Source organism: Cucurbita moschata, unplaced genomic scaffold (assembly GCF_002738365.1).
Source record: "Cucurbita moschata cultivar Rifu unplaced genomic scaffold, Cmos_1.0 Cmo_Scf00009, whole genome shotgun sequence".
Taxonomy (NCBI): Eukaryota; Viridiplantae; Streptophyta; class Magnoliopsida; order Cucurbitales; family Cucurbitaceae; genus Cucurbita; species Cucurbita moschata.
In genome coordinates this window covers 962,996-972,882 of record NW_019268525.1, presented here as the reverse complement: position 1 = coordinate 972,882, position 9,887 = coordinate 962,996, and the positions used below count along the sequence as shown (strand labels likewise).

The window sequence follows — 9,887 nt, the reverse complement described above, 5'->3', positions numbered from 1 at the left end:
AAAAAAAAAAAAAAAAAAAAAAAAAAAAAAAAAAAAAAAAAAAAAAAAAACATAAAAGGAACCGTATCATTTTCAGGGGAATGGAGAGTGCCACGTCGGATGCTTATGTGGTACTCTTGACACGTGGCGAGATTTGAGCCATCAGATCCCTCAACGATTTGTAGCCAAGAATTACCGGGAAGTTTCTGGAAGGTCAGCTCCTTTTTCCCCCCTCAAACCTTCACAGGCCATGTTTGGTCTGTGTCGTGGCAGTTTCTTAGCCTTCCACGTGTCGGAAATTCGCTCGAAGTCTAATCATTATAAATTGCCACGTTTTGGTTTCAGCTACTGGACCCCTTTAGCGCACCTATATACGTCATCGGTGTGGGGTCCTGTCTATTTTGCCAATAGTTCTTTTATTTTATTTATTTTTATTGATTTTTTAATGAAAATTGAGTACCAAAAAGGGGTAAAAATGGTTTAAATTATTATATTTTAAAAAAGCTTGAATATATCGAATAGAAAAGTGTTACAGAACAACACATGATGAAATCTCAGCCACTAAATAAATTGTCTTTTAAAAAATAAAAAAAATAAAAAAGTTAGTGGTGAATTGATGGATAGGGCTTATACAAAGCCACGAGATTCGGGCTATTGACGCTTCTTGATTTTGGGCCTCAAATTATGGGCCCGCTCCATCCTATTGGGCCCATATTTGAATGACGTGTAACTCTGACACCGTTTTGTTCATCGATCAAATGATTGGGTGCGGCTGGTCCCACGGGAAGATCCGATAGGCATTCAGTGGCTTCTGTACGATCATGAATCAAGTGGTGCATAGGGCCTCGACGAATGTATTATTCTTGAGCGGCTGAGATTCAATGATTGAATGGGTCAGCTGAGCGACATGTGGTTATAGTCTTAAATTTTCCTTTCGACATGTCGCCCCTACCACAGTCACTTAACGCAAAGCCCCCGCTTCTGGCCAATTAGGAATTCTCCACGTGCATTCCGTACATTTAGAGGGGTTGAATTATTGAAGAATTATTTTTATTGAATTTAATTTCATTTAAACAATTCCATTTTTATTTTATAAGCTCATTAAAAATAAGTGGAGACAAGCATATAATTAATTACAATATAAAATAATTAGATTCTTTCCAAAAAAAAAAAATCTATCATAAAATAAAATTTATGCCTTTTAGTAAATTTAATGAGTAATTCAATAAAATTAAAAATTTAGAGTAATAAGTTTAAGGGATAAAATTATATTTAACCGAAATAAAATTAATAGTAAATAAAATAAAGAAATAAAAAGTCAAAGATCTATAAGGCAATTTATTAAAATAATTTTTTTTAAGCAACTTTTTCTTGAAGTTAAAGGATAGGATATTTGTAATATCATTATATCCCAACAAACAAGTGGATGTGTTTGGTTTTCTAAGACGTATTCATCAAAATTTTATAAGAATTATTATATATGTTATTTCATATGTCACGTAATTGATTTTTCTGCTAATTTTTTATTAATTAATTATTATCAACAATTTATATATATATATATATATATATATATATATATATATATATATTTACTTTTATTATATTAATTTATGATAATTATTGATTAGAAGTAAAAAAAAACAATTAGAGGTTAGAAGTTTTACCTTGTAAATAAATATGTTAATGATGTCTCGTTCAAAGTTTTGAAATTTCGAGGATACATTTAAAAATTCAAAACTTAAATAAAAATATTAACTTTCAAATGAGACTTAAAAATTGGTAAGTTATATAAAAAATATTAAAATAACAACTTTGTCTAATATCAAATTAAATTTGTATGTCTTAAATGAAGATCATTGTGATCTTTTAAGATCAATTACAACATTAGTTTCAAATTGTGTTTCAACCCGAATTTAATTTGGGATTTTGGAAAAAAAAAAAAAACCAATTTAAAAATATAAGCTCATAAATTAAATAATTAAAAAAAAATCAATACCAATGTTCTAAAAGCCTGAAAAAAAAAACAATTTAAAAATATAAGCTATGTTCTACAAGCCTCAAAGTAGGGACATTTGTTAAAGGGGAAAATAGAAAATGGTGTCTGAGCCCGAGTTCGAACCAGAGACCTCTAGTGTGTGAGACTAGCCCACCTAGACTGATACGTATAATTTTTATTTTTAAAATAAAATTAATGATATTGCATTATGATTAATTGTTATTATTATCGAAGATCATTTTAATTATAGAGAAGTACACCATCCATCAGTTTTAATTTAGATGTATTTAATTTAAAATTTTCAAAGTATCATTATTATTTTTTAATTCATTTTTATAATACAGTTAGTAGATAATCTAAAATAAAAAGAAGCTCAATTATTGCGATTAGGGTACACAGTTTTTTTTATTATTTAACAAATATTATTTTTATGCATTTATTTATCAAATATTAAACCATGTTTAATGCCACCTATTATTATAATAGATCATCATTAATCACCATGTTATTGGTAATTAAATATTTTTAGGTTCATTGACGTTCAAAATTATGAGAGAATATATTTTTTAAAATTAAAATCTTAAAAATTTAACCAAATGGAAGAGAAGGGTTATGAATTGGAATAACCACATTCGTGTTTCTTTTTCTTTTTCTTTTACTTTTTCGAACTGCTAAAAAATGATTTTAATTAAAAAGAAAAAGAAAAAGAAAAAAGAAAAAGAAAAAGAAAAAAGAAAAAGAAAAAGAAACACGAATGTCTGAGCCCGGGTTCGAACCGGGGACCTCTAGTGTGTGAGACTAGCGTGATAACCAACTACACTACCCAGACTTTTTTGCTTATAGGTAACATCTAAAATAATATATAGTATTTGCATTAATTTATTATAAAAGAATCGTATTTCTTCCGATATATTCAAAATGGACACCAATTAATAATTAATAATTTTAAAGGAAACTGTCTAAGTTGTGTTTGATTAAGAAAGGTTGAAAATAAAATTTTCTCCGACCATTTTTCTTCTTTAGGTAAGAAAGTAGTTTACCTTTTATCTTTAAATAAGGTTAAGATGAGCTAGACGAGATTAAATTAGAATGTCTTGAAATGGAACACGTATAATTCTTGCCTCTTTGAAAGACCTATAACAAGGTCGACTTCAACGTCACAATGAAACCAACTATAGGATCGACCTAAATTTTACCGTGCTAGATTGGTGAGGTCCATTTGGGCTTCTTCTTTTCTCCTCTATATCGTGACTCAATTTTTGCGTGTTGACTTAAATTTGTCCTACGTTCAAATTTTTCTTATGAATTTCACGTATGATTTTTATTGTAATTTGGGCTTGTCCATTTGATCAAATATTACATTATAGTTCAGTCTTTCTACGTAATTCAACTCGATGCATCTATTGGCTATCTCAACCTTTTATTGTGTCGAAAAAATAAGTAAATTTTCTAAACCTCGATTATAATTTGTTATTAACTTTTTTTAATATATGAATATTATATTAGAAGGTTGATTTGAAGTTTTGTCAAAAACAATTAACTACAAAGACAAACATATATTTAAAATAAATAAATAAATATATGGATAAACATGAAAGTTGACTAAATATTAAAAAAAAGATGAAATAAAATTGAGAGCAATAGCCAATCTGATTCATTAATTAGTGAATCAATGAATCAGATCACATGTGCTTAGCTTAATCCATTTTGTTTTAAAATTGTATGTATTTTAAAAAAAATATATAATGAATAAATTGAAGAAAAATACCCCAAATATTACGATAAAAGGCGTAAGGAAAGAGGCAGTGAGGAGGAGGCGGCGGCGGGCAGAGTGGCGTTGCCCGCATTTGACAATTCCAATTTCCAATTCAAAATTCAATTCCTTCACTTACTTTTCCAATACCAATTAATCAAATCCCATCTTCTTCGACCTCAATTCCCCTCTGCAACTGCCTCCCTCTCTCATCCTTCAACAATGGCTTCCCTCATCACTTTCTCTCTCCTATTTTCTCTCTCTCTTCTCGCCGCCGCCTCCCCTTCCCCGTATCTCTCCCCCATTTTCTCCAGAAACTACAACGCGATGTCCACAACGTTAAAGATCTTCACCTACATCCCATTCAAACCTGTCTCCTTCCCTTCCCCTGCCGAATCGCTTTTCTACAAATCGCTTCTCGACAGCCCCTACTCTACTCACGATCCTGACCACGCGCACTTCTTTTTTATTCCTTTTTCTCCCGATACTTCCACGCGCTCTCTTGCGCGTTTGATTCGCACGCTCCGTTCTCAGTTGCCCTATTGGAATCGGACTCTTGGCGCTGATCACTTCTTTCTCTCGTCGCCTGGCGTTCGCTATGCTTCTGATCGGAACATTGTCGAATTGAAGAAGAATGCTATTCAGGTCTCCGGTGGGCCCGTGCCGGTTGGGAATTTTATTTCTCATAAGGACATTACGTTGCCGCCGGTTTTCGATTCGTCGGAGTTTTCTTCTTCTTGGATTCCGGCTCCGGCGACGGAGAGGGTGTTGGGTTTCGTCGGGTATGGGTGGGTGAGAGATCGGGTTTTGGTGAAGGAGTTGATTGAGGATCCCGAGTTTTTCATGGAGTCTGAGCCGCCGCCGCCGTCGGAGAGGTGGAACTACGGGGAGAGATTGGGGAAAAGTGATTTTTGTTTGTTTGAATACGGCGGTGGGGGTGTTGTTTTGAGGATTGGGGAGGTGTTGCGATATGGGTGTGTGCCGGTGGTTATTTCTGACCGTCCGATTCAGGACTTGCCGTTGATGGACGTGTTACGGTGGCAGGACATGGCGGTGTTCGTCAATGGCGGCAAAGGAATTGAAGGAGTGAAGAGAGTATTGAGGCGCGTGGATGGGGAGAGTCTCGTAAAAATGAAGAGACTGGGTGCGGCGGCGGCACAGCATTTTGTGTGGAACTCGCCGCCTCAGCCGTTGGATGCTTTCAATACGGTGGCGTATCAACTTTGGTTGAGAAGGCACACCATCAGATACGCCGAGAGAAAAGAGTGGGCCCAGAGTTGAAAAATGGAAGCTACGTTTGCGTCGGGTTTGGACTTTTAATTAATTGTAATTTTTTTAGTGAATATTTAATGTGAAATAAACATTTACTGCATTAATAAAGTTGGGCTATATGAATTGTTCTAGATTTAAATAAATTAAAATTTTATTGATTTTTTTTTTGAAATTCATTCATCAATTGAATTTTCTATATTTCTTAATTAAAAATATCTATTTTTATAAGCCACATATTTAAGGTGAAAGTAGGGTAAAAAAATTGACGTAGGCAAATTTGATATATATATATATATCATGAACCAAGAGTTTGGAGGTTCAAATCTCATCTCTACGTACGGTTGAACTAAAAAAATAATTGATAGGTAATTCGATGCAACATGTCACTTAAATTAAGCAAGATGATATAATAAAAACATAACATGAGAACACTAAGTAGGTAGGTCATAGTTGGGATATTGATAGCAAAACTCGTGTCAGTAAAGTAGAGTAATTACAAACCTAGTGGATGTGCACGGGTTAGGCATAGCTTGACTTGACTTGTGGAGTCCTCACACCCTTGCCGTTTTAAATAGGTCAATTTAACCTCTTTTTAACTAAGTACTACTCAACATAAACCATAGTCGGGTTAAATTTTTTTTTGGTTTGAGTTGAATTTTTGAAAAACAAAAAATTAAACTCAAGCATATTAACATTTTTTTTATTTGGTGAACTCGACTGAACATAAAGTTATAATCAAACTCGACCGAACATAAAGTTATAATCAAACTCTACCCTACACAAGAGCATACATTCTCAAACCCAACAGCTCTTTGTTTTAACAACTACACATCAGAACGTTATCAATATCCAAGCATGTCCAACAACATCATTCATTCAGATTCACAACAAACAATGGAATGAAAGAGCTTTTTAAAAGGAAAAAAGAAAGAAGAGAGAAATATCAGAACAAGGGTTCGAGGGCGACTTCACCGAACCATAGTACGAGAAGTTATTGAGAGGGTTGACCACAATGTGGTCGTCGTTTCTCTCATATATCTAACCATTATGGAAGCGACAACCACAAAAGACAGAAGCTACATTAAATAATTTCTCCAAGTCAAGAATAATAGAAAGAAATATAGTGTGAGTGATGAATAATAAAGCGAGAAAACTGTAACGTTGATTAGATAGAAATGTAGGCACAACAACGCAATCTTAGTTAGTACTAATATTCTACAATCATACTCCTGCTACCAAAGAAAATTTCTAAGCTCATCATAATTGCATTTGGCCTCACCACTCACACCATACATGTATGTATCTCTCTTCTTGAGTTGCACAATGTTTTGAAGCTCAGCAACTTTGTTACCCCTCGCCACTTCCCCCAGCTTTAGAGCTGAACACGCCTGCCTGCCTGTAAAATTCAAGCATTATTCAACCACCTGAAAATCGATACATTGAGTAGCAAGGAAGAAGCTGGACCGAGCACGCATGACATGGTCAATGGAAATCATTTGGTACTAACGTTTAAACCGCTTTTGATATTTCATATACATGCAGATTCGCGCAGTGGCTTAAACATAGAAAACGAGAAAGACCTCCAATCTAGAAAAAAAAATAAGGCCTAAGCCCACTGCTAGCAAGTATCGTTCTCTTTGGGTTTTCCCTCAACGTGTATGCTAGGGATAGGTTTCCACACCCTTATTAAGAATGTTTCGTTCACCTCCCCAACCGATGTGGGATGTAATTAAGCCTATAATAAGGATGAAATGCGTCTACGCAAATAGAAATAGGAGCATGCGCACAAATACACAAACGCGTTACCAAAAGATATAATGGTGAGTTTACCTTAGTTAAGACCAGGACAAAATGCATTCTGCCATTACGTTCTTGCTGGCACCATGAATTTACTACCCTTTTTGTCAGCTGGCTTAAGGATCTGGAAAGAGCACATCAATTCTTCGTCAACGCTCATCAGAGCACCGGCATTGTCAAATTCACCACAGTAGTTTGGAGCTGAAAATATCGTGACAAGTCGTCTATCGGCAAAGAATTCATATCCATCCTCCACAACCTAAGCCAACAACATTGTTATCTCAGAACTCGGAGAAGAAAAATCAGTGAGAAAAATGAGCGATGTCGAAAATGTGCTGATTCTACCTGATGCGCACGACAGACAAGATCCAAGTCATGTGTTGTCAAGAACTCTGCTACTTTATCAGGGCCAAAGGTGTATGAAACTCCTCTATCATTCATTCCCCAACCTTTGACATCTTTACAAGGATCCGACCATAGCAAATCACAAAGCAAGCCAGTGTCGGGAATGACTGTCGGACGAGACAGGTTTCGTATTTGATCCAAGTTTGTGAGATCAGGGGAGAGACCACCGTGCATACACAATATTTTTTCATCAATTAAAGCCGCAACAGGAAGACAATTGAACGAGTCGGTAAACGCTTTCCAGAGTCTCACATTAAAGCGTCGCTTACATTCATCATAAAACCCATAAATCCTATTAATAGAAGCGCATTCGTGGTTTCCTCTAAGAAGGAAAAAGTTTTCAGGATACTTGATCTTGTAAGCAAGCAAAAGACATATGGTTTCTAGACTCTGCTTGCCACGATCAACGTAGTCGCCAAGAAACAAATAATTGGCACTAGGAGGAAACCCCCCATACTCAAAAAGCCTCAACAAATCCGAGAACTGCCCATGAATGTCACCTGCAAGTGCAAAACAAAAATGAAAGCCATTCTTTGTACAAGAACAAAAGATTTCATTCATGATATGAATCCCCATGCTACTACTTCTTGAACTCTAGCTAATCGAAAGTTCATTCTCGGGGGATTCATATCAACAATGTTCATCAAAGACGCTAGCTAATCGAGAGTTTCACAATGTTCTTTCCCTTCGAACCTTTAACCAGAATCAAGAACAACCAAGAAACGAGAAACAGAAAAAATGGGAACCCATCAAACATAATCTCATACTTCACACGAACATGTAATCATTCTCAAAGCAACAACTAAATCGAACATATTAATCCAACTCCCTCCAAGAAAACACGAGGGGTCAAAGCTAGGTCAGACGGATTGACTTCGAACGAAGAATCAAGTTCATTGTGTTGAAAGAAGAAGAAAAAAATAACGAAAGGGGCAGATTAAAACGGACCGCAGATTTTGATGGGTGCTTCGAGCTCGAGCAAATTGGGTTGCTGAATGAAAATCTCCCTGGAAGAAGCACACAGAAGCTTGATCTCGTTCTCGGAAAGCTGAACCTGTTTGCCTGGTCGCGCTAATCGGACTTCGGTGAGGCGTCTGATAATGTCATCCAATAAAGCAGGGTCGATTCCTCCCTGCCCCTGCGAGGCCATTCAATACCCAATCTGCGAATTCGAAGTTTCTCGGGTTTTTCTCTTTTTCCGCCCTTTGTTCAACGGACAGAGAGCTTCGAACGAAAACCTAGAAATCGAATTGAATTGAATTGAAAGGACGGTTTTTTCTTAACATTTTCGTCTCATCTCTCTCTCTCTCTCTCTCCCTTTTTAATTCTTTTCTATCCGTTTCTTTGCTTTGATTTACTTTTCTTTATCTCATAAATGACCCAACTTACGATTCAAATTTTAAAAATGGCTCATTAGTTCATCATTGTAGCTTTGAATTTCGACTCATTTGAGATCAAAATACCATTTTTTTTAGAGTAGAAATTCGAATATTTCACCTATATATAAATGATGGATACTTTACACTATTTAGAGAACGATCGTATTACAACGATTGTTGAGCTTTCAGTGTTTCTATTATTGTTTGTGCTTAGTTGATATTAGTTGATATTTGAAGCTTATTCTGGCAAGAGACCATTGTGTTGTTGATGAAACGAGCTCTCATGGCTTTACTTTGGGCTTCTCCAAAAGGCCTCATAACAATGGAGATAGTATTCCTTGATTATAAACCCATAATCATTCCCTAAATCAGTAGATGTGGGACTTCCAACAAGAAGAACCTCTCAACAACGCCTAGATGCTTTTCTCACCGTCCTATTAAATCTCACACAAATATAATCAAATCCAAAAAGCAAAAGAATCAAATTTTATGAATATGGCATTTGCTTTGCTTTCTTCAACCAAGAACAAATGCCTATCAAATTGGGACTTTTGTTTATTTATTTATTTATTGGGCTCACTTCTTTTTGTCGGGTTTAGTTTATTGAGAGAAGAGACGTAGAGATACCTTGTTAATTGGATTGCTTTAAAAGTAGGGTTTTTGACATGATGTGTTGGGTTGTTCTATGTATATATTCTATACAATCTAAAACCTCGGTTTCGACGTTGTCAAAAACAAAAGCTTTCTTCCCATTGATTCAAATACGTCGAAGAATAATTTTATGGATAAGATAGGTGACAAAAACTAATGTAGTCATTGACTTTTAACGTTGGTGACAACATATACAGCTTTGAAAATCGTGAATAACAAATACGTGACAAAAGTCAACATTGGTTTTTGTCACCACTTTTATTGTTCATTAAAAAAAAATCACGATTGTCGTTAGTTCAGTTACAACTCAAAGCTCGTATCAATTTACATCATTTTTTTGCTAATAAATATATATGCGAATAAATATTATGGTAAATTAGATTAAAAAAAAAAAAAGTAGGAATGTAGAAAAGAATAATAGAAGCATGTGGAGAAGTATATAGGTTTAATTAATTTGAAGATTAAAGTGGATTCCTTCTGCAAAATCTGTGGTATATATTTATTTACTTGCCTATCTCTGACGTCATCAAAGAGTTTATTATTATTATAATTGATTTTATAAAGATTGTGATAATCATTAAATAATTATTTACGAAGAATTGCAATTATTCTGAAGAAAATAACTTTATTGAGTTTTTTTTTTTTTTTTTTT

General features: G+C 34.7%; 2 protein-coding genes and 1 non-coding gene across 4 annotated transcripts; 1 reads left to right on the top strand and 2 right to left on the bottom strand.

The window, feature by feature from the left end:
• Nucleotides 1–2,733: 2,733 nt before the first annotated feature.
• TRNAV-CAC lies at nucleotides 2,734–2,807 on the bottom strand. The gene has a single exon. It is a non-coding gene; the product is annotated as a tRNA-Val (tRNA).
• A 1,251-nt stretch (nucleotides 2,808–4,058) lies between these two features.
• On the top strand, nucleotides 4,059–5,012 carry LOC111447191 (probable glycosyltransferase At5g03795). The gene has a single exon (XM_023086218.1). It carries the CDS (start codon nucleotides 4,059–4,061, stop codon nucleotides 5,010–5,012), a length of 954 nt encoding a protein of 317 aa, XP_022941986.1.
• A 1,097-nt stretch (nucleotides 5,013–6,109) lies between these two features.
• LOC111447890 (serine/threonine-protein phosphatase PP1 isozyme 4-like) lies at nucleotides 6,110–8,535 on the bottom strand. 2 transcript variants are annotated; one of them, XM_023087266.1, is made up of 4 exons: nucleotides 8,154–8,535; nucleotides 7,146–7,705; nucleotides 6,833–7,059; nucleotides 6,110–6,402 (listed from the first exon to the last, which is right to left on the bottom strand). In XM_023087266.1, the coding sequence occupies exons 1-3, from the start codon at nucleotides 8,353–8,355 to the stop codon at nucleotides 6,868–6,870; spliced, it is 954 nt and encodes a 317-aa protein (XP_022943034.1). In that variant the 5' UTR covers nucleotides 8,356–8,535; the 3' UTR covers nucleotides 6,110–6,402; nucleotides 6,833–6,867. The 2 variants fall into 2 exon arrangements, with proteins under 2 accessions (XP_022943034.1, XP_022943033.1); XM_023087265.1 differs by having other exon boundaries at nucleotides 6,144–6,399; nucleotides 6,834–7,059; nucleotides 8,154–8,534.
• Nucleotides 8,536–9,887: the final 1,352 nt, after the last annotated feature.

What these genes read in the sequence shown, in the direction of transcription:
- LOC111447191 (XM_023086218.1), top strand. Translation starts at nt 4,059, where the DNA reads ATGTCCACAACGTTAAAGATCTTCACCTACATCCCATTCAAACCTGTC.
- LOC111447890 (XM_023087266.1), bottom strand. Translation starts at nt 8,355, where the DNA reads ATGGCCTCGCAGGGGCAGGGAGGAATCGACCCTGCTTTATTGGATGAC. An exon ending in AGCACCCATCAAAATCTGCG is followed by an intron (nt 7,706 to 8,153) that starts GTCCGTTTTAAT and finishes TTGCACTTGCAG; the next exon opens with GTGACATTCATGGGCAGTTC. An exon ending in TTGTCTGTCGTGCGCATCAG is followed by an intron (nt 7,060 to 7,145) that starts GTAGAATCAGCA and finishes TTGTTGGCTTAG; the next exon opens with GTTGTGGAGGATGGATATGA.